General features: G+C 33.1%; 1 protein-coding gene across 2 annotated transcripts in view; it reads left to right on the forward strand.

Annotated features, from left to right (window-relative positions):
* The window catches only part of LOC124532994 (rabphilin-3A), a 74781-nt gene that overhangs the window by 40934 nt on the left and 7652 nt on the right, over positions 1–26195 (forward strand). For both annotated transcript variants that reach the window (XM_047108141.1, XM_047108140.1), the window contains exon 5: positions 6375–6503. In XM_047108141.1, coding sequence (XP_046964097.1) covers positions 6375–6503 — 129 coding nt within the window. The remainder of the gene's footprint in view (positions 1–6374; positions 6504–26195) is intronic.

The raw sequence follows: 26195 nt of genomic DNA on the forward strand, positions 1-26195 counted from the left end.
CTGTGACTTCAGAAGCTACGGCAGCATTCAAACGCCTTTCATGCTCTGCATTCAATGGCGTTCTATCTTCATTGATAATGACTTTGAATCATTTGTTGTTTCACCTTCTAGAGCAGTTTTAAAATCTCCAACTAAACATTTATTTTCATAAAGCATAATATTAATAGTAGCGATGATTTCTCGATTAGTTGTGGTACTGAACATGCATCGAAGATCAATCTTTTTCTACTTTGTCAATGGAATAAACGTCCAGAAACTGGATTTTATTTAGATACTGGAAGAAGTGAACCAATCATATGATAAACTTAAAACGTAGACGCGGAATTATTGAATTGTACAATATTTGTTGCTCCAAATGATGTCATTTCAAAGCAAAAATTGTAATTTCTAATATGTTTAAGGAAATATTCAGACTCCTCAGTAGTTCCCGTAACGTAGATAAGAAGAGGTTCTGGTGGTTCAACCAGTTGTGGTAAATATATTTTGCCAGTGGAGTAGCACATACCAGCAGTTTATTTTAAACATCATAGCGTGACAATATGGGCATACTATATTCATTGAACCAATGATCACATCGGGATTTATTGAGATTTGTTCTAGTTCTTGACTTAGTCTATTTCAATCTTTGATCATTCAGTCGTTGGGCTCGCTCGTCAGGTTTTTCAGTATCTCTTGATGAAGATGCTTGTTCGAAGATCTGGAACTTGATTATTACGTTGACTAACTGTTTTGGCAACTGTCCAAGTAGAAATTCTTAATTTTTGTTGGTGTGTTGTTTCCGTAGCTCTTTTGAATGACGCTGCGCATATATGTTCCGATCTTTTGTTTCTTCAATGGCATGGTGGTTACTATTTATAAAAATTACTCTAGTTATAAAATAGTAAACTATATCACTTTTTGAACATTAAACAAAAGATACTAAGTCCAGATGGGATAAAATCTAGATAGCGAGTTGTAGCTTTTAAGAGTTTTTTATTAACGCCATCCAGTTGCAAAATGGTAAACTACATCACTCATTGAACATTGGACAAAACCATATTATCTACGTTTTGATAATCAAAGAAAATACGTTTTGGCATGTGTACCGTATATACATTCATGTCCACGTAGTAGAAAAATTACAAACAGACGACGACGTCCTCGTGGCGTGGGAAATTTGCAAAACGCAACGCAACATACACCCGATCAAGTAGCAGTATAAGCTGACCCCCAATTCATATCGACAACCATACATTCATGTCCACGTAGTAGAAAAATTACAAACAGACGACGACGTCCGCGTGGCGTGGGAAATTTGCAAAACGCAACGCAACATACACCCGATCAAGTACCAGTATAAGCTGACCCCCAATTCATATCGACAACCATATTAGAAAGAGCTCAATTTAAGTTAGGCGTGTATATTTCCAAAACTTTATATTATTTGCGTATAAAAAGTAGCCTAAGTTACGCCTTAGTACATTACCTACCCGCCAATGAAAGTCCTGTTCAAATCGGCCCAACCGTTCCAGAGATTACCCGGAACAAACAGACAGACAGACAGACAGACAGACAGACAAAAAATCTAAAAATGTGTGTTTTGGTATGTGTACCGTATATAAAGACAAATGCATGTGGCAGAAAGCGGTTATATTAATATTACAAACAGACACTCCGATTTTATTTATTTGTATAGATATTTTACCTAATCGAATATTATATTTTTCGTTACCCCTAACCTAACGCAAAAAACACGATGGCAGTTCCTAGTAAAACACCTTGTTATGGAAATTAAGAAGCTTCGTTTTGCATTTGCCGTTAATTTTGACGACCTCCGTAGCCGAGTAGTGCGTACACTGGTTTTCATGGGTACGCCACTCCGAGGTCCCTGGTTCGATGCCTGGCCGAGTCGATGTAGAAAAAGTTCATTAGTTTTCCATATTGTTCTTAGGTTTAGGTGTTTGTGGTATCGTCGCTACTTCTTCTTTTTCATAACCCAAGTGCTTTACTTACATTGGGATCAGAGTAATGTATGTGATGTTGTCCTATATTTATTTACTATTTACTATTATTCAATTTTACTTAAATACGAAGGAGATTGACACGTTAAATTTTCAGCATCGTCAGATTTAGCGTTGTTTCACTTATGACGTCATCGGAAACCCACAGACCAACGACCATCCAGCTTAAGGCCCAATCAATTAATTTCTCTTTGATCATCGTTTCAGAAACTACAGGATATTGTGATAGACAAGGTTGTGTAGTTTTTTATATTGTTTAATAGCTGTACCTGCAACTTTGTCCACGTTTTAATATTATTCTTTATTATATCAGCTTTCTGCCTGTAAAAGTACCGTCAAAGTCAATACATGCGTTCCAGAGATTAGACAGACGGTTAAAAATTTTTAAAACATCTTATTTTGGTATATATATTTGGCATTTAGTAAAAAGCGTTTCTTATAATATTACAAACAGGCACTCAAATTTTAGTATACGTATAGATATCGATTTAAAATAACTTTCGTTCTAAAGAAGTTTCTTCAACAAACCCATAAAAAGATGAATTAGGGAAAGGATAATTGCTTGGGTCAAAGTATATACTACCGAATTACTAGTTATAACTCATTATAAAATAATAATAAAAAAAATACTTCAAAATATTTCCGCCTTGGATCCCGTGTAAGATTTTGACTTTATATAAAACTATTTGCTATTTCAAAAAATTATTAACCTTGCTATGCTTCTATCCATATCTTATTCAGATGCTTTTGAAAATTAAAGTACCTATTGATGATTTTTTGTATCTCATTATCAAATCAGAACTTGACCAAATCCACTTATGTACCATATATAGCGTTAAGTTAACTATTATTCCAATAAAAACCTAAAGAATAATTGTAATCAAACATAGTGGAAAAAAGTCCCTGAATACTAAATACATTTAAAAAAAAAATCTGACGATCTGAGCCAACGAGTTTAAAGCCGACTTATTATACTAATAGCTCGAGAAAAGCATTAAAGTCGGGGAAATTTTTAATGAAATAAAAATATTGATAATATTTTCAATGTAAGCCTTTATATAAATCATAAGGATTTAAGTTAGTTAGTAAGTTCTTATTCAGATCTTTTGGGCTAATGAGATTCCTACTTCAAACTTTAGGCTAAGTAATTCCTTAGCAATAGACGAATTAAAAAAAAGTATTTGGGAATACGGATTACTAGATGTTTCATAAAAATACACCGCGCTTGTTCTTAAATATACATATGTATAATCGTGTGGCAATGTGTGTACAAAACTGGGAATAGCTGTTGCCGTCAGTCTTTCTAACGGACTTGTCCTTGTAACCTTCAAAAATCCAGCTGCTCCCTTTTTTCAATGCTATTTATTGGTGGACGAGCATTAAGGCCACCTGATAGTAAGTGGTCACCACAGTCCATAGACCATGACCATTCACGAGCCAGTTACACTGGCTCGCTCACCTTTCAAACCGGAACACAACAATACCAAGTACTATTGTTTGGCGGTAGAATATCTGATGAGTTGGTGGTACCTACCCAGACTTGCACAATGCCCTACCACCAAGTAAAGTAGCTCCCTACCTAAAGCGCGTCAGTGTTAGCCGTGGAAGTGGTTATCAAGTGCATTTCTTATATAAATAAAGTCGAGGAACTAATGCTAGTATGAAAAAGCATTATAAGCCGTACATAAACTGGGGACTTAGATGTTATGTTCCTTATGCCTGTAATAATATGGGGTCCATCACATTTCCAACTGTACCACAGCAATATAATAGTGACAGTATAATATTTGAGTAGAAGTATCTCCCCAGCCAATATGAAATATGACCGGTAACATTTTGCAGGAAGTATGGAAAAACTAATAATAATTCAGTTAACTCGTCACTTTGAAAGCTCGTGGAGTGCGAAATTCAATAAATTCCGGCAATTTCTCAGTCACTTAAATAAAAATTTTGAACGTAACGCTTGACGTACTGCTATTCGCATATAATAGCACTTTAGAAGATATACATATATCGGTATAACACATATTTTTACAATTTAGTTTTATTCGGAATAGCTACGTTTAAAGTGTTACATGATGATGATAAATCCTCTTTTGAAATTAGTATTACAAAACTTGTTACTAAGTAATTTTTGATTTATAAATAAAATTTTAACAAAAAGAAAAACCGACTTCAAACAAAACACTATTTTCAAACAAATAAAAATGCACTAAAAAGTAATAAAAATAATTGCATATTTAACATATTTTTGAGAGTCCTCCTAGATAAAATGAAATGAAAAATATTAGACTACTTAAAAGTCGATTTACGATTATATAATGTAGTTATAGTTATTGTTATATTTGGAGCTATGAGGTAAAAATGATGTAAAAGTTATGAGGTAACAAACATAAAAAAAAAATCCAGACGAATTGATAACCTCCTCCTTTTTGAAGTCGGTTGAAAACAGACGTAGAGATGCTAATATTACACATTTTTAAGACAATATATACGTGTATGTGATTTATAACAATCAAATTACATTACAATATAAGTCTATTATTGCAAAGCTTTTTTATTAAATCTCTGAAACTTGTTCAATACATAATATACGTTACAATATTATTCGAAATTTAAGATCAACACTTTATTTTAATTTATTTCTTGCAAAGCTTTTATTTCTTTCTTATTTATCTTCTTGTTTGAAAAGATATGCCGTTCACATAGCACGAAAATTATGAAAATAACTCAAACGATTATTATTCATTTTGAATCCGTTAACAAAATAAATGACAATAATAAAAATGATTCACATATCACGGAACCCTAAATAGAGAAAGATATTCCTGAAAACGTTACTCGATGTCAAGACTGCAATGCAGTTCCTTTTGTAAAAGTTACAAACTATTTTCATTAGTTTCAACCTGAAAACGGCCGCTATCTCGACGAAATACATGTAGAAATATTTTTAGATAAAATCAATAATGGCTTAATGGAGTTTGGAAACACGTGTAGCATACATTCCAAAGGATTAATGAAATATTACGTCAGATAGTCATTTTTAATTGAGTACGTTTATATTTTTTCTCTAAATTAGACTATTGCGTTCTCTATATTCTATAGTATTTGCCCTCGGCTTCAGTCGTTTCGTTACATTTAAATTAATAATTTACTTACTTCTATATTCATCTTAAATAAACATAACTCAAAGGTGACTGACTGAAATTCTATCAAAGTCCAGCATAAACTACTGGACGGATTGGGCTAAAATTTGGCATGCAGTTAGATGTTATGACGTAATCATCCGCTAAGAAAGGATATTCATAAATTTCACTCCTATGGGGATAAAATAGAGGGTAAAAGTTTGTTTAAAGATTCTTCTTCTTAGATTTTTGACCGATTAAACTGAAATTAAAGATTGGAGCTACTATGATCCCTTATTCTAAAAATTTACTATAAAACGCTAGCGTATCCTACGCGGGAGACTATTTGTGTATCTATAATATACATTAATATAAAGGATTTAATTGTTCTTTATTATTAAAGAAAAAAAGGCTGTATACATAATGAGAAAATTTAAAAATACTTATACCAAAGTGCATGATTAAAATCCCGTTTAGGTTATCTCACTAATCTGAAACAATCGAATATTTCGTTATAATTTTGTATCCATAACCGTTTCTGAAACAGGTAAAATATTATTCATACTCACATGACATATCCACATGCGAAATGTCATATCCATAAAATCCCTGCTGGTTCGAATCGTCTCAGGATTGGTAGATATACATTAAGGAGAGATATCCGACTCTTCCAGTTTCCTCACAGCTGAGTTTTCTTTTATGGTATAGTTTGGCGGACGAGCATATGAGCCACCTGATGTTAAGTGGTCACTATCACCCATAAACAATGAAGCTGTAAGAAATATTAACTAATCCTTACATCGTCAATGCGCCACCAACCTTGGGAACTAAGTTGTTATGTCCCTTGTACCTGTAGTCACACTGGCTCACTTACCCTTCAAACTGAAACACAACATTATACTGAGCACTCTTGTTTGGCGGTAGAATTACTGATGAGTGGGTGGTACCTACCTAGTCGGGCTTGCACTAAGCCCTACCACCATATCCATAAAACCCTTGCTGGTCCGAAGCGTCGCAAGATTGGTAGATATACATTAAGAAGAGATCTCCGACTCTTCCAGTTTACTCAGAGCTGAGTACGGGATTAATTGTAAATACTAATTGAGCATCAAGTTACAGAGCTTAGATGCCTTGTGTCGGCCTTTGGGACCGCGCTTTAATCTTATCCTGTAAGTTAAGATACACGTGTTCTAGCTACTAGATTCTTATTATAAACAACCAAAGCTAATATAAATTCTTTGTTTCCTAGGAAGCGGGAACCAGCAGCAATGAAGGCAAAACTGACTCCGAACCCGGTTCGCCCCTTAGCATTCATCCTCCAAGTTTTTCAAGACAGCCCAGCAAAACGGACAGCAGAAAGTCTGTTAGTCTGTCTCAGGTTAGTTACAATTTTAATTTATTTCATTTACTATTGTTTAATTTTTAATTTGATTAATCTGAATGTTATGTATTATTCTAATTATTTATGATTCAAAATAAATAATATATAGTATATAGTATGTATCATAAATATGCTCATTCCAGTAATACAAGTTAAAGCAACATATTTTATAACATATTATTGGAATAATTTGTGAAATATGAGCAAGAAGAAAAAACCAAGGGAGTATAATAATGCTGGTCGTTAAGGATAGATTCTTAGAAATAAGGTCACATATCTTCCACGAAAAAGGGGAGATGAACGACGAATCTGTAATTTCTCAAAACAATTTATCCCCCAAATTGGTCCAATCAACATTTAACAAATAAAAGATTTTTCAAAATTTCCAAATCTGTGACAGATTCTGTTTTGATTCAATTTTCAATGTAAACTGACAACATCTGTTCGTACGTTTTACTTTTTTTTACATTCCGCTATATCACCGCTCTAACTGCCCAGTAACATTTTTCCAGTTTCTAAAATTAATTCTTCGCTAAATCGTAACAATTTAGTTAAAGTCCAATTATGAATCATCTTTTCTGCACATCCACGGAGCTCTTCAAAATAAGACCATAACTGATCTTCTACGTGAAGAGATCGTCCCAAATCACTGGAACAAAAACATATACCCATGATGATGTTTGTTAGGTTTTAATATTTAACAATTGTAATAAGAGTTGAAAAAGACCTTTGTTTTAGTATTAATCAACATTTAAATTAGAAATCTTCAGCTTCACCTTAAGCTCCTTTTAGTAACAGACGTCATGTTTAAGCATAGGATACCGTCTGTAAGTGGGATCTATTCAACTAGCTTACGTTTTCCGACAATGCAATTCCACTTAAACCGACTAATTAAACGACCTAACGTACAGGCTAACTATTTCTGCTTTCCTGTTTCGAACAATACAGAGACAGGTGTAACTATAATATCAAATAGACTGCTAATCCCAAACACGCATATTTATATTTCAAATATATCTTCTGCCATTTTTATTTTACTTTACACGTTTATTTTTAAAATATTTATAATCTGTAGTAATGTCACGTAGCTGTGAGCTTATAGTTTTTGACATTCATGCAGGATTTATTTATCTACTTATGTACTGGCATAACTTTGTATTTTTAAATGTCGAAAATGAATAACTACTGAAAATCTTGCTGGAACAATCTGCATTCCGAACCGGTGTTGGTGTTAGCTTCACTAAATATTTTTGTTAAATGACGATTCAAATGGTGAAGTCGAATAAAGTATATTTTCATTTTGATTTTTACTTTGAGTAGTATTATTGAGCTATGTTTTTTATTTCTGTTCTTCTACCTTAAAGTTGCCTTAAAGGCGTCGCTATTTTAGCGATCAGGGCGCCTCTTGTGTACTTCTTTTGTATGTGACTTACGTATGTATTTATTGCTGTATAATAAAGAGTATTTAGATTTCATTAGACGCATAAATGATGTATGACATCTGAAATCACACTCTTAATAAGGGTTCATTGATTCAATCGAATAACGCACCCTTCTCTGAATTCCTGTTTCATGCACACTTTCGAACCTTTTCCGAAAGCGAGAGAAAACATATCACACATCAAAAAGATTATATTATCCTGATCTTTTATTTATTAATTCTTATTAAACATTACTAATATAAACGTTGAGTTCTCATGCAAATCAATTTAAATAAGGGAAAATGGTGCTTCGTAATAGGTTCTTCAACTTTTGAAAAAATATACCCAAATAACATAGAACCAACATATAACCTTACCATGCAATTAATTATAAGTACAATAAAACTAAAAAAAATCAATTCTCACTTTGTTAACTCATTCATGAGCTGAATTTTTGTTTTTAGTTATTATGGTATAATGGATGAAATATTGCCTTCTTGGCCAAATTTCGTTTTGAAAGTTCTTCACAGAAGAGCACAAGTCTATCAGGTGCACTCTCAATCAACCCTCTATATTTAAAATGGGATAGATATCTGACACGAGAATCAAAGAGATTCCCCAAATATAAAATACTGCCAAATTACGGACTACTGCGGAAAATCGTTGACAAAAAAAAGTCAATCGCTTCTTTTCCTGGACCAGTGAGGATTTCCGAATTTGCAGCACTATAATCTACCCATTTGACAAACGAGGCAGTTATTTTTTTGTTTTGTAATTAATCGTGGAAACAAAACAAAGAACTTACTTATTAAGGATTTTGATCAAGCTCTCCGAAAAACTTTGTTATCCTTGGTAAAAATTTTGTAAAGGTCATGGACCAAAATATGTTTCATTTCTATATTCGTCCGTGAGACGTAGCACCCTTCATCAAAGATTTAATAGTATAATTAATGCTATATACTTTCATTAAGATTTTGTTGACGTAGAATTTTATACGTGGAAATGGCATTAGCTCTGAATTTTACCAAAACATATTCAAACTATTAATCGCCCGCGGCTTCTTCTAACGTTTTAGGGAGTTGGTTGTCATGTATTAGGCAAAAAAGTAGCGTATGTCCCTTCTTGGAGTTCAAGTTTGCTTCATACCAAATTTCATCAAATTTTGATGACCCCCGTGGTTGAGTAGTGTGTACACCGGTTTCCATGGTTATGCCACTCCGAGTACCCGGGTTCGATTCCCGGCCGAGTCAATGTAGATTATCATTAGTTTTCTATGTTGTCTTGGGTCTGGGTGTTTATGGTACCGTCGTCACTTCTGATTTTCCATAACACAAGTGCTTTAGCTACTTACATTGGGATCAGAGTAATGTATGAGATGTTGTCTCATATTTAAAAAAAAAAAAGTTTGCTTCATACCAAATTTCATCAAATTTGGATCAGCGGTTTGGTTGTGAAAGAGCGACAGACAAACATACAGACTTACTTTCACAATTATAATATTAGTATAGATTGATTTCTGGTGAATAACTTACGGTGACATTTTTTGAGAATAATTACTAACAATTTGCAAAGTTATTATTATAAACAGTATACCAGTCATATGCTGTTATTATTTTGAAAACTAATAACAAAAGAGGTTCAAACAGAAACGGATGTGTCTAAATTGTAGAGGCTGATACGTTGAATATGACAAGGTGTTACATGAAAATACGATTGCAGCGTTTGTATGCTTATGCTTAAATTGAATGTTAATAGTTTTAAAAAACAACCAGCAACGCACCCCTGGTTCGCTCGAGTGCAAAGCTGATACTAAATGTATTACAGAATTTATTTATATACGATACGACATCACATTAGAAACTTCTAAAATCATCAGTGATTCATTATTATACTATCCATGTATATGCAAAACCTTCCTATCAAAAAAACCGCATCAAAATCTGTTGCGTAGTTTTAAAGATCTAAGCATACATTGAGATATAGGGACAGAGAAAACGACTTAGTTTTATACTGTGTAGGGAAAATGGTCGAACGTTCAATAGGAATACAGTAAATTGACCCAATCTTCCCAGATATTTTAAATAACCGGCATTGTACACAGCTATGTATATTTGGTTGTGTAATTACGACTCAACTTAAGAAACGCGATTATCTCGGGAAAGGGTACATAATTGTTCTCCATTCGACTTCTCAAACTATTCTGATCTACAATTCGAACAACGATTCCCCGTCAAGCTGTATAAAGTTGTTAGATTGTTGTGAGGGAGCATTCACCCTTCGACGATTCACTTTTGACGATCCTGTTCTGACGTTAGTCAATCATTGACAAAACTTTCTATTGATATTATTCAATTGTTACCATTTAACAATCTATCTAAATAAATCATAAACTATTAAGAAATACCATTGTGATTCGATTATTATATATATATATTATACTTCTTAGTACTTTAAGCTTTATTTAGGGATTTAGAAAGGCGATTTTTTTATACAAGACGAACAACCCCAAAAACGCCTGCGAAGCTGCGTGTGATAGCTAGTTTGGTATTTTATCTTTGGGAGAGCTTCATTACAGGCCCACCCATATAACACACTCATTAATAATAATACAAATTACTGTCTTCCAATATGGAGGGTGAATGAGCCCCATGTTTTAACTTTGGAAATAAGCTTAGTACAGAGCATTACCGGTCAAGAATTAAGCTTCTTGTTGACCTTTGAAGTGTTATACTTTGGCAATTGTGTTTTTGTACATGATATAAATGATAAAATATATTCATGTTTAAATTCTTTTAACAATATGACCTTTGATATGGTTAATTATCATTTAAAATACTTCCAACGTTCGAACTCTTTTATCCAATTACTAGCTGAACCCACGACCTTGTACGCGCTTGAATTTAACAAAAAAAAATATTATTATTACTCCTTATTATATCAGTTATCTGCCAGTGAAAGCCAAAATCGGTCCAGCCATTCAAAACACAGACAGACCGACAATAATTGTAAAAAATTTTATTTTGCTGTATGCATACATATCCATTGAGTAAAAAAGGACAGTTTTAATATTACAAACAGACACTCCAATTTTATTATATGTATAGATAAGTAGACAGTAGAAAATATATCAATATCACAATCTAATACAAAAAAGGGTAACAAATTAAAAATCACCATCTTATTAGAAGCAACGGAACGATAATAAGATGGCCAAGATGGCCCATGATGGTTAGAACGCGTGCATCTTAACCGATGATTGCAGGTTAAAATCCAGGCAAGCACCGCTATATATATATGCTTAATTTGTGTTTATAATTCATCTCGTGCTCGGCGGTGAAGGAAAACATCCTAAGACAACCTACATATGTCTAATTTATTCGAAATTCTGCCACATGTGCATTCCACCAACCCGCATTGAAACAGCGTAGTGGAACATGTCCTAAATCTTCTCCTTGATGGAAGAAGAGACCTTATCCCAGCAGTGGGAAATGTACAGGCTGTTACTTTTTTTTCTTTTACTTTGAACGATAATATGACGGATTCGTAGGCGTGTATAATGCAATCAAAGAGAATACAATTAAACATCGATTGAAGACGAACAGTAGTCCATTATGTTCGCTTTCGACGTTGTAACATTAGTTTATGGCTTAATACACTTACCTTTATCATTAATCACGTTATTAAATCAGCTGCTGTTTCCCTTCAATCCATTCTATTAAATGATTAAATGATATCATTTCTTTCTGTCAGTTTTGATTGAATGATTGACGTAACTATCCTTGTTTTAGAAGTTTCTTTAACATGTTAAGTTTTCACTATTTCATTGTGTTAGTCATAAGCATCGAAATATAAAATTTGATTGTCTGATATTAACGCAAGAATAGATAAAAAAGTGAAGATTTTTATCTTTTCTTGAATTAATATGAGCTACAAGAATTAAATTATGTAACATAGAAATCTTCGTATCGATTAATGATAAAATAAACAAACAGCTACTAATATTTGTTTTTTTAGGAAATTCTAAATCACGAATTCGACGAGATCCACAATATTGCCTTCATATAACTTAAGAGCATAGAACAAAGATTATAGATAGAGCATAGATTATTCAACTTCACATAAATAAACGGACACATATCTTTATGTGAAAGTTAATAATATTAAAGAGTCTTTGACTAGTGAGAAAAAAGTGCTTATCGTAAGATATCATCAGGGGATGAAACTGGAACAAGCACTGGGTTTTCGAGTAGATAAATTATGTTTATTCATTTTGAATTCGGCCGTGAAGATGGCAAGAGTCAGAAAATTGTGCCAAATTATAATCCACCCAACTTGATTGGCCAAGTCGAGATGGCCCAGTGGTTAGAACGCGTGTATTTTAACCGATGATTGCGGGTTCAAACCCAGGCAAGCACCGCTGATTCATGTGCTTAATTTGTCTTTATAATTCATCTCGTGCTCAGCGGTGAAGGAAAACATCGTGAGGAAACCTGCATGTGACAAATTTCATACAAATTCTGCCACATGTGTATCTGAACAGCGTGGTGGAATACGTTCCAAACCTTCTCCTCAAAGGGAGAGGAGGCCTTTAGCCCAGCAGTGGGAATTTACAGGCTGTTGTTGTTGTTGATTGGGATAGCGTGTCGCATTAACAAAAAATTATCTCATCAAAAAAATAGGTTATAGCCCAATTGTGGAATATTTACAAACTTCTGCTTGTATTTATGAATGATACCTGTATAATATATAACATCCTTTGTGTTTTACTGTTAAAATAAGCTGATGGACTAAAAATTTGGTCCAAATGACATCTCGTAGACACATTTCTCGGTGACCATATGTCATATCACCAATGCCACAAAATATATAACCTCCCTTGTGCCTCTTACATTGGAAAACTAAAAAAATATTTTGCATTGGTATCTACCCAAGCTTACACAATGCGTACCACCAAGTAAAACTTAAAACAATGACGTCAGCATAATATTTCGGTAGATTTTTTTAATATTGAGTAAAGAAAACATATTTGGTACTCATCAGAACTCAAAAACCCTTCAGCATTATTTTACACGAAACATTTGGCTGAAGGATTGAAACGAAATTGTAAACCTAATTGCTCGCAGGACATAACATAATGATAATAATACGAGCTCCGTCGCGTCGCTACGTCACTCGTGCGTCATGATGCATTAGTGACGGAATCGTACAAATGTGGGAAGAGGTGGCCTTGTCTGGAGCAATATGTATCGGAAACAGGGTGAAAATATAAACTTATATATTTAACTAGTAGTCGCCCGCGGCTTTGCTGCTTTCCTTTGAGTAAATCCATTATTACCACATATAAGGGACCTTATAGGGTGTAAATCAAAAAATCCAAATTCAAAATTAACTTAATTCAAGTGGTCTTTTACAAGCACTTTTGAATCGACAATTAACAATTAAGTGAAGCCACCGATTCGGAAAGTATATTCTACCGAGAAGAACCGTCAAGAAACTCAGTAGTTACTCTTTTTCCACATTTGAAAATTACAAAGTCACGTTAGTTAATACAATTATTTTATTTAATATATCCTGCGTGGAAGTAAGTCAACAGGTATTCCACGCTTTTTTATCATCTACAAAATCTTGTATCGAGTAATACGCCTTTTTTACCAATGTATTTTTTATAAACGATTTGAATTTACGAATCGGCAAAGTTAAAAATTTCTGTAGATACGTATGCCAAATTTCAAGTTTATAGATGTTATTGTTTCTGAGATTTCATGATTAATCAGTGCGCGGTATTTCACTTTTATTTATATAGAGATACTATTTATCGCCCACGGCTAAGTCGCGTTTTAGGGTATTGGTTTTCATGTGTTAGGCAAAAAGAGTAGCCTGTGTCCGTTCTTGGAGTTCAAGTTTGCTTCGCATCAAATTCGGTTAAGCGGTTCAGTCGTAAAAGTGTGACAGACAGACCGACGAACAGAGCTAATTCCACATTTATAATGTCAATAGAGATTGGCTGCTTTCCGAAACGATTGCAGGATTTAATTATCGACGATTCATAAACGCTTCATTGCGAAGCTTGCTTGATTAAAATTCATTTCATATAATAAAACTTTTATAGCACTGATACAAGCGTAGTGGTAACATTTTAAATTTTCCCGATGATTACTGTTTTGAAACCGAATCAATACAAATTGTCATGTCCTTTGTAATGTACCTTTGAAATTCTTCAGCTCAATTGTAAAATATTTATGCAATGAGAAAGAATAAGCTCAAAAGAAATAAAAGAGGTTTTAGTCCAGTTGTGTGACTATTTGGGTCTGTCGTTTGTGATAGGATTAACCGAGTGGCACGAAAGAGATAGAACAAAAAGAGAAGCAAAATGAACTGTAAACGAGGAGATTTGATCTGTTGTTCGAAATATGTTTCACATTCGTTACATGATTCTGATAGAAATGGGGTTGCTTTCTGAAACGTAATTGGTCCTAATCGCTATCGGTCTGTGCCTATTCAATAGTTCCTTTATTAAAAATAGATAATATCGCATAAGTAGAAGTAAAATTAAAGTAGATACAATTACTTGAGTGAAATAAGGCTCTCTTATAAGCGAAGAACTATTATGCATATATCATATTATCTATTACTAGAAGTAGAAGTACTGCTTCTAATAGTGCAATATAGCATTTTTAAGTTTTTTTATCTTTACTCTTTCCTCAGTTGGAGAAGGAAAGAGAGAGGAATACAAATATATATTTGCATGAATGAAATATATAAAAAAAAAAACATTGAAACCTATATAAGACAGGCGGACCCATTAATTTCAAATTATAAAAATATACTCGGTATATCAATAACGTTTTTCTGTTTTATAAAATTATAAATGTTTTAGTATGATTGGGGTACAGACAACAAATGTGTTTTTTAATCTGTTTTATTTTTCATCACTCACATAAAAATCTATATTAATCAATGTTAATATTATAAATGTGCCGCTCTTTCACGACTAAACTGCTAAACCGAATTTGATGAAATTCGGTATGAAGCAAAATTGAATTCAAAGAAAGGACATAGCCTACTTTTTTGCCTGACACTTGACAACTAACACCCTAAAACGCGAGCAAAGCCACGGACGGCTAGTAGTTCTATTTAAAATAATAAATTACATAAAATTTTTATGGGGATTATATTTTTGAGTTAGCAATTTATCATTCTCTCATTCACTCAATTATGACGTCACAAATATTAAGTAGGGTAATGAAATTTACCTTATGCTAAAAACATCGATAATGATTAATTTCGTTGCCACGCAAATCCCACTTTATTGAACCGTGATGTATCAGCGCTGATGATAAAGTACAGATAATCATTCTATCGATACTATTTATAGACGCTGTTTTCATTTCATTGAATTTCCCGTAAACATGGGAATAGAACATGCAATACAGACCACGCAATAATTATGCATCATTTACGTATTAAACGTCGTAATGGTTGAATTTTTCAATACATAAAATCTTTTTCATTTACCAATAAAGTATTTTTTTTTTTGTGGTCACGTGCGATGGAGAAGACAAAGTATGTTTCGAACGTATTATGAGTATTCACTTGTTTATTTGACAGAAACAAAAAAATGTTGCCATATCAAAAAAAGTACTTACCAATTTGTGTAACCTACTTAAAGCTGACCTAATATCTTGCTCACGGTCTGTCGTCGTGTAATGGCTGTAAATTATCTTAATCTTCCTTTTATTGCCTCCACTGGTGAGATGAGATATGAGAGCTGGTTCATTTGTGCCCAGAGGTTCAGAATTGCGATTCAATAGAGAGATGCTACGAGCACTCATGCCCCCCATCCTACGTTCACAATTCGTACAGTTACCACTTATAATTAAAAATAATTAAATCATTAACGTTCGAAGAGTTTTAAGAGCCCAGATAGGTCAGTGGTTAGAGTGCGTATATCTTAACCGATGATTGCGGGTTCAAATCCAACAAGCACCACTGAATTTTCACGTACTTAATATGTGTTTATAATTCATTTCGAGCTCAACGGTGAAGAAAAACATCATGAGGAAACCTGCATGCGTCTAATTTCGAACGAAATTCTGGCACGTGTGAATCCACTAACCGTCATTGGAGCAGCGTGGTGGAATATGTACCTAACCTCCCCAAAACAGGCTTATTATTTTTATAAAAGAAACTCAGTCTTTAAAATATTTTAGTATTTATAATATTACGAGGCTAGTTAAACCGTTCCTGTTTTACAGACCCTCCAAATCGAAAATAGTAGGTATTTATTGCGGTGAGGCGGTACAATATTTTATGATTATAGTCCTCTAAAGCCTTGCCTTCCTGTTTAATTATTCATCAATTATATATGCAAAAATTAAACATGCAAAGATTACACATATTATTTATTCATTTAATATAAAAATTATGTTATAAAATTGAGGGCCAGTGCCTATTCAATATTTTTTTAATTTAAAAAAATCCAAATTCAAATTGCGAACGATAAAAATGAATACATTCCACAACTGACTGTTACAATATTTTGCAATGGTGGGAGTAAGATATTGAAACTATTTTTTTGGGTTTTGTGCAAGCCCGTCTAGATATATACCAACCACTTATCGTATATTCTACCATATACCAGTAGTTAGTATTGAGTATAGTGATTGAGAAGTATACTTGGTGGTAGAGCTTTGTGCGAGCCCGCCTGGGTAGGTACCACCCACTCATCAGATATTCTACCGCTAAACAACAGTCGCAGTATTGTTGTGAGCGAGTGTAACTTCAGACACAAGGGACATAGCATCTTAGTTCCCAGGGTTGGTGGCGCATTGACGATGTAAGTAATAGTTAATATTTCTTACAGCGTCATTGTCTATGGGTGGTAGTGGAACTTAGCATCAGCATCTATGCCGTAAACAAAAAAATAAAAACTTGACCTTGAATTAATGTGACGTCATTGGTCAAGATTTAAAATAATATGAGGTATTGTTTATTGATTCGTATAAAATGAACGTTATAAATGTCTCGTGTAAAATGAACTTTGTATAAGTAATCAAGTGGAATTGTGTCGTATTATAAATAAATATATATTAATCAATAACTGCATAATATAATAGAGAAAATCGCATGCTATGTGTCATTGGAATTGACTTTTACTCATTTAACCACAAGTATATAGGTTGCGAGCCGAAATGGCCCAGTGATTAGAACGCGTGCATCTTAGCTGATGATTGCGGGTTCAAACCGAGGCAGACACCACTGAATATTCACGTGCTCAATTTGTGTTTGGCTTTTTGTGCTCGGCGATGAAGGAAAAAATTCTGCCACGTGTGTATTCCACCGCATTGTAACAACGTGCTGGAATATGTTCCAAAATCTCAGGACAGAAGACCTTAGCCCAGCAGTGAGAAATTTCCTGGCTGTTAATGTAATATAGGTTGCGTTAGTTAAAGAGGTTGTATATAGTGATATAAAATACGACACGATTAAAAATTCCTCACACATTTTGAATGTCGAAAATGCAAAGATTAACAGTATAATCTGTACTCTACCTTCGAGAAGTGGAATTTGTCTTTTCAGAAATGTTGATATATAGTCCTAAGCGTTGCTGGCCGAAAATCTCAGTTTTTTTTCATCAGCAGGAAATTACCTGAGCCTTTGAGCAACGTTCGTCGCTTATAACGTTGGAATTATTAATTAAACATGAATTTTATTTTGAACTTTCATTCACGAATCGCGTTTAACTTTCATATTACAAATTTTTATATCATTTCGAGTTCTTTATTAAATGTATAGGACGGATTAAAACACAATTAAATGCTTTTGATGAAAAAAAAATAAACGTAATATATAATAAATCGATTTCTTGGATAAAAGAAACTAATATTGTCTTTGTAACTGTAGTAATCATTGGAAACAATTGAGCTACGACTTTTTTTTAATTTATGATTTCTATTCTATGTAATCTATATAGATTATTCCACAACAAAGAAAATTGCAAATTAATTAATACATACTTACACATCCACCCCACTTCAAAACACTCTCACATGTACTAATACTTTGCAATAATGTACTTTTAATAATTATTAATAGTATAAAGTGATATCAATATATTTTTTTCTCTAAATTGTGCTCACGGACTCTTACGGAATCGCTGCAAAATACTATGTTAAAAAAAAAAAAATTAAAAATTATTATCATCTAATTCTAAATAGGTAATATTTTGTAATAAATGTACACGGACTGAATAAGAACTAATAAAAGAAAAAAGCATAGCCTAGAAACAGACACTGATACTGATTGCTCGTGAGAGCTATCTGTTTCAACAATGAAGTTGAAAACTTAATTATTTGCGAGATAAAATAATTGTAATTGTTTTATTATTGAGTAAACTTTTTATTATTATTTATACTTACAGGTACATCATATCGTCTTACTAAATATTTAATAGTTAAAATATTAACCATAAGGCAGACGGTGCATGTGCATTATGAGAGGGCCCCGAAATACCAACAATTTTTTTTCAAATGTTTGTGCTTACGTTGACTCCTATATATATCCAAATTTGCCCTATTTATAAGAGATAACTAACATATTTATCAAAAGGCTATTGATGATAGTCGATATTGAAAGTATATAGCTATCACATATATAGCTCTTTATGATAGAAATAGATATATTATAGCCTCAAGATTGTACAACCAATCAGAATCCAAAGAATTTAGGAAAATTACCTTCTATTTAAAACTGAACTTGATGCCCGGCTATAAGCAAATGATGTCATGGTAATAATGGTAAATATCTACCAAAGAAAGGCGTCAGCATAGCTTGAAACGGCTCTTGTTACAATACAACTATATATATATATATATATATATATATATATATATATATATATATATATATATATATATATATATATATATATTTATCCCGCAAACAATTGGCCGTCCACTGAAGGCGAAAATGCATTTAAACTGGCGTCCACCTGCTTTTGGCGTCCGTATACCGGACGCCACTTTTTTAGCCGGTGGCACTGAGGTCCTATACATCCTAGCTAGCCGTAGTACGAAAATCGACGGAAGCTAAAAATCGCTCTAAATAGTTGCAATAAAATATTGAAAAGTTCTCGAAGAAATCACCGCGCAGATGAGGCGCTGCCGCAGCGCGTATATCGCACACTGTATATCGAGGGGAATTCCTGACTACGGATTCGCTTATTTGGCGTCCAAAATTGCGACGTTGCCATCTCGCTCATTACTTACGCGTTACATAATACCTATTCGGTGCTTGATTATTGTTTGTTTTACATCAGTCATTTAATGTTTATAAATAATGAATATATGAATTCCCGGGGACTTCGTGGAAGTTTTTTTTTAAATATATTACATTAATTAATATGTATATCAATTATTCATAATAATAATATAAAGTATGTCTGTCTGTCTGTTATCTTTACACGCTTAAGCTGCTGAACCGATTTAGATGAAATTTGGTATGTAGAGAAGAACATAGGATAATTTTGTTTCCAAAATTATACCCTAACGAGATAAAAAAGGAAAGTAGAAGTTGGTACAGGGAATCTATATCCGATAAACTAATTTAAATTAAATTTGGTATGAAGATAGGATAGTTTCCATCCACGAAATCATCCTCTAAGGGGATAAAAGGGGGTGAAAGTTTGTACAACATCTATATCAATCGTGATTGGTATCTGTACTGTTAAATCTTCTGTTATCTGTGATTGGTTGTTTTTATTATTCGGGGTAAACAAACCGGCGTAAAGCTTAGTAACTTTGTACAGGCGCCAAATAGCCATATATGGACGCCCAATAGCTGTATACGGACGCCCAATAGCCGTATACGGACGCCCAATAGCTGTATACGGACGCCCAATAGCTTTATACGGACGCCTAATAGCTGCATACGGACGCTCAATCAAAAAAAAAAAAGAAATCAAAATAAAATTTATTCAAGTAGGTTTAACAAGCACTTTTGAATCGTCATTTTACAATTAAGTGAAGCTACCACCGGTTCGGAAAGTAGATTCTACCGAGAAGAACCGGCGAAAATCTCAATACTTACTCTTTTTCAACACTTAAAAATACAAAGTCATGTTAATTAAATACAATTATTTTTTATTTATTTATCAGAAAAAAAAAACAATATTACAGTACAATGTGTTGATTAGCACTATAAAAAACCATAAAGGTTTGTCCCTAATGCTAAAATTTCACTGCGCTTTATATAAATTAGGCAAGTATGATAAATAAGTATTTAAAACGATCATTCTTAAGACTGTTGCAAATTATAACGACGATTATTTATATATTTAAATTAATATATTCAGCTTGGAAGTCAACAGATACCTCCACGCTTTTTTATCATCTATAAAATCTTGTTTCGAATAATATGCTTTTTTTACCAATGTATTTTTACAAACAATTTGAATTTACGAAATGGCAAAGTTAAAAATTTCTGCCGAATTTTATTATAGAATTGGATACCTTGCCCCAAGAAGGATTTATTGACTTTGCGGAGTCGGAAACTTGGTGTTATAAGCTTATCCTTACTTCTAGTGCACAAACAATGATGATCACTGATTTTATCAAAGTGATCAATGTTACTGTGAATATACATAATATTGTTGTAAATATACTGAGACGCAACAGTGAGTATTCCTACTTTTTTAAAAACATCCCGAAGAGAGTATCTAGCTCCAAGATTATAAATAAACCGGATTGCTCTCTTTTGTAAAATAAAGACAGATTCAATACCTGCAGCGTTACCTCAAAGTAATATGCCATATGACAAATACTGTGAAAAAAACCAAAATATAATAGACGAGCGGTATCAACCTCAGATAGTTGTCCAACTTTTCTAAACGCGTATGTTGCAGAGCTGAGTCTTCCTGTTGGGGATGATAAACGAGGACTCCACTGAAGTTTGGAATCCATTTCTATTCCCGAGAACACCGTAGTATCGGCTACATCAAGACGGTCACCGTTTAAAGATATCTTATAATTATGCTTTCTAACATTGAGTAGGGTAAAAACTACACATTTTGTTTTTAGAGCAATCAAAACTAAATTATTTACTGTTAAACAATTGTATATCTGTGATAATGCACCGTTCACATCGTCATAGTCAGTTTTTTTTGTCAACCCTAAAAATCAGTGAAGTATCGTCAGCAAACAACACTATATCACAAATACCTTTAACATAAAAAGGAAGATCATTTATATATACCAGAAATAGAAAGGGACCCAAAATTGAACCTTGTACAATAGCCGAGCGATCGTGATCTTGAAGCATACAGTACCATTTTAGGTGGTACTATGTGGCTGTATGCTACCAAGTATAAAATGAAAGCACTGTTCCCAGTAATTTCATTTTATTATAAATACTATCATTTTATTATCGTAAATATGAAATTTGGTAGGTAGATTTTATGACATACAGGAAAAATAAAACACAGGAGATAACAAATGCAACAACAAAGTAATATGATAGAGAAGTCATAATTATTCCGATGAAGTTTTATGGGCAGAGCCACTTGTGCTAAGAGTGAAAATGAGAGACACGATCATATTTGCGCAAACCTAATATGAATCTAATATAAAAAATTTGAAATCGCTCAAGTTTTTCGCTGATCCTCCGTGAAATCTGGATAAAAGTCCTCGGCGTAATCATGGGTAGGAAGCAAAAGATTCGTATTTACACATTATAATATATCGGACATCCGTATAAGCCTTACGAATATTGGAACAAAATAAACGTTGAACTGTTTGTACAGAACAGCGATAGGAAAAGAAAGAGACAACAAACCTAAAGCTGGCAACGTCGCATTTCCAAATACAGTCCATCCTGTGAGGACGCTAAATAATCGATGCCTTAGGTAAATTATGATCAATATATCTAGGATGCCTTAAATGTATCATCATGGTTAGGGGTTCAAAAGTGTTTGGGCACGACTGAAAGACGAATATCGTGGAATTTTTTTTTATCGGAAAACAACGTATCCCAAGGACCTGGAAATCAAAAAACTAAGCAGTATTCATTAAGACATGTTAAGTAAAGTAAGAGGAACTTGGGGACGTCGTAATGATGCACCACGTGCATGACGCCAAAAAGGTTGTAGGATGTATATATATATATATATATATATATATATATATATATATATTTGTATTAAATTTATTACACGAATTTTATACACAAAATTTTAAGTAAATTAATTATTTATTACCATGTAAAATATGAATAGTTACGAAATGCAACGAGAGTTTGAAATCAGATTCTCCTTAAGAAATTGTACCCACAAAGGAAATTTAGCGGAGAAGCGACAACGTTAAGAAAATACCTGACCTTGAACTTCATTCGACTTTGTAAAGAGGTCTTATTAAAACTTTAAAAATTAAAATAACAAGTTGTAAATATCGAACTGCAGGACTAACATTTCCTCTCCTGATATTGGGATAAAGGTTACGATACAATATAAAGTCATTATATACGTGAAAATTTCTAGGGACAACTCGTCGATTAATCGATTTTGATTCCGTAATCGTCGATAAATTCTAACCAATTGGAAATATCGGCCCTTCTCTGCTTTTTTCTCAAACTTAACATTAAATTAAAACGCATGATCGACTCATAACATCTACCAAAATTAAAAACAAAAAAAGCTTTATTCAAGTAGGCAATCACTACACAGAAGACCCGCCAAGAAACTCGGTAGTTACTCTTTTTCAACATTTAAAAATACAGTCATGTTAGTTATCGTGTTTGGTAAAAATTCAAAGCTTCACATAATATTGACCTGAACTACAATGAAATGGAAATGGGTGTACGATAGTCAGGGAAGATCCGAAAACCGGCCGAAGCAAACGGCTTTGGCTCAGGGTGATAAATCTAATTTATAATGATTACGATACGCTGTCGATTCTATTCCGACCAATCTGCTGATCCTCGAAATCATAGATATATACGTATATATCCACATAATATTAAAATATATAGTCATGTTAAAAGCATACTTTAAATTGTCTACTTTAATGTCAATATGTTTTAGTTCAATTAATTAAGATTTTTTTTTAAACTTATGTATAATTAAACATTTTAGGTAACTATATTTTTAATAGGGTACATAGATGTAGCCATTAGCAAAAATAAATTATTGATATTAACGGATATGTTTCTATGATGATTTAATTTAGATTAAAGTCATCATAAATTATTATTTATTCTAATAGTAAAACGAATCAATGATATTGACATTTGTTACTTGTATTCATATTTTTACAAGCGACCAGCCGTGGTACGGGTACTTGATAGTTATGACCAAATTATATAAAATCATTAATTAATTTGTGTTAGGGGTAGTAAAATCGACAAGCAAGACAGCATCAGAGTTCACAAAATCAGGTCTTGTATCAATTTTGCCGTATCGAATGTATAAAACTAAGCTTTCTACTAAACTCATCAAAGAGAAACATCAATTAAATTCAAATCTTAGTTTAGCTTTTAGCTCTGATGAAACATCGAACCACAAAACAACAATAACGGATCACATTTGATAATATTTGACACATCGTTGAGCGTTTCGATATGACATGCAATCGAATGTTGCTTATCTAACTTTAACAAAATATGCTACTTATCCTGCTGTTACAGTTTATGAACTATTTGACATATTTCCGCGTTTATAGCTAACGTCGGCTTTTCTTGAAACGGTACATAACTAGTATTATTGCAATTAGTACAAACTCTAATGTTGTCTTAAATTTTCGCGATTATTACACATTGAAATAAAACTGGTTTCGAGCACTTTACAGCGTTCGTGGTCACGGGTAGACAAAAACGTTGGGATGTTAAAAATAATTAATATATGCGATTCAAATCCGTTAAAACCAGTTTTATTTCAATAGTACAACCTTTGTTTTCCCAAAACTGTATAAGGTTATTTTTGATCATTTTATTAAAGTAATTTTTGATAAGTTCTATAAACCAAGTTTAATATCAATGAAGAATCAACAAAAGATATGAAATCAATTCGTCGATTCAAAGATCTTTTAGAACTTAGTGGAATAGTAAAACTGTTTTCTGACAATAATAGCGTTTCGTATCGGTTTCGATAAAATTACATTTTATTCGGAGAATCGGTCCCACCTCGATATACTGACTGTACAAATATTCGAGCTGAGATGGCCCAGTGGTTAGAAATCGTCCATCTTAACCGATGATTGCGGGTTCAAACCCAGGCAAGCACCACTACATATATGTGCTTAATTTTTGTTTATAATTCATCTCGTGCTCAGCGGAAATATGAAGGAAAACATCTTGAGGAAACCTGCATGTGTCTAGTTTCATCGAAATTCTGCTACATGTGCATTCCATCAACCCGCATTGGAACAGCGTGATGGAATATGTTCCAAACATTCTCCTTAATGGAAGAGGAGGCCTTATCTCAGCAGTGGGAAATTTTCAGGATGTTACTTTACTTTTTTTTACAAATATTCAAATATTAACACGTAACATTAGGTTAGAAATGATCAATCAGTATATACCTTAAAATATTTTAAACCTCTAAATTAAATACCTCCTTTGTGCGAACTTTTCTGGTTATTGCTTGTATATTTATAAATGTTACAGTTACCTTATTTCTAGGAATCTAAATAATTTATTCATGTAGTTCTGGTGTTTTCTGCGTAATAATACATACCTAATTATACTTTATGAAGTAGTAGGTACGTTTAAATTATTGTTTAATGATTTACGCCCAATTTTCATTGTTATGTGAAAATTAAGAGCGTAGTGTTATAACTATCGAACTGTGGCTTTGCCCGCTTGGAATTCAATTTCTAACAAAAAGGCTATAAGTACTTGTATATCAGCCTTTATTCTCAACATTCTTCACTTAAGGTTTCAGTTGTTTAGTAGTGAAAGCGTAACAGACAACAATACATTGTTACTTTCGAATTTATATTATTTGTACCGATTAGTCGTAAACAATATAAATGTTAACATTCAACATCTTTCATTATGAATTGTAATGTCTTAAAATAAATACAGATGTTCTCGTAAAATCATTAAAACACTATTTTATATCATAAGTAAATATATATTAAATATAAGATATAAAATAAATAAGATACTCATTTAAAGTAAATAAAGAGACTCATTATAATAATAAATATATATAATATTGAGGTACGTAGCCTTGAACTTATTTAATAGAGGTCCCAATAGAGCTCGTAATGATGAAAGGCTTGTTACTTAAATCAGAATCATAAGCATTTCTATAAATCCAGTAGTTTTAATAGGATAACCTACTTATATAGCTGAGATGGCCCAGTGGTTAGAACGCGTGCATCTTAACCGATGATTGCGGGTTAAAACCCAGGCAAGTACCACTATATATATATGCGCTTAATTTGTGTTTATAATTCATCTCGTGCTCGGCGGTGAAGGAAACATCGTGAGGAAACCTGCATTTGTCTAATTTCATCGAAATTCTGCCACATGTGCATTCCACTAACGCGCATTGGAACAGCGTGGTCGAATATGTTCCAAGCTCTCTCCTTAATGTAAGAGGAGGCCTTATCCCAGCAGTGGGAAAATTGACAGGCTTTACTACCTATATAAGACTATATATAGAGTAGGTATGTTATTGTTCGAAACTGTATTTGGATTATTCTAGCTACCCGCCCTGGCTTTTTACGGATAGTATATATATATATCAAACGTTGAAATTGAAGGCAAATAAAAACCTGTTATTTTTGGACCAGGCACACTCTTTACACACAGAAATCACAATCGCGTCGGGCTTAGGAACACACAGACGTCAAATATGCAAACATTATCTATACATATACTAAAATAGGAGTGTCTGTTTGTAATATTAAAATAGCCCTTTTTTACTCAATGCATATGTACGTATACATGGTACATATACCATAATAACATATTTTTACAATTTTTCTCGGTCTGTCTGTCTGTTTGTTCCGGCTAAATTCTGAAACGGCTGGACCGATTCTGACGGGACTTTCACTGGCAGATGACTGATATAATAAGGAGTAACTTAGACTACAATATTTTTTTTGTTAAATTCAAACGCGTACTAGGTCGCGTGCACAGGTAGTTTACTATGCATTGCTGAAGAACTAAAACTGAATGACGAGGTCAAGGATGTGACGTCAGCTTTCAGACGAAGTAAAAGAAAGGAGCATCCATCTTGAGTTGTCATGGTAACAAATTAGTCAATTGC

This window comes from Vanessa cardui, chromosome 10, assembly GCF_905220365.1.
Source record: "Vanessa cardui chromosome 10, ilVanCard2.1, whole genome shotgun sequence".
NCBI lineage: Eukaryota > Metazoa > Arthropoda > Insecta > Lepidoptera > Nymphalidae > Vanessa > Vanessa cardui.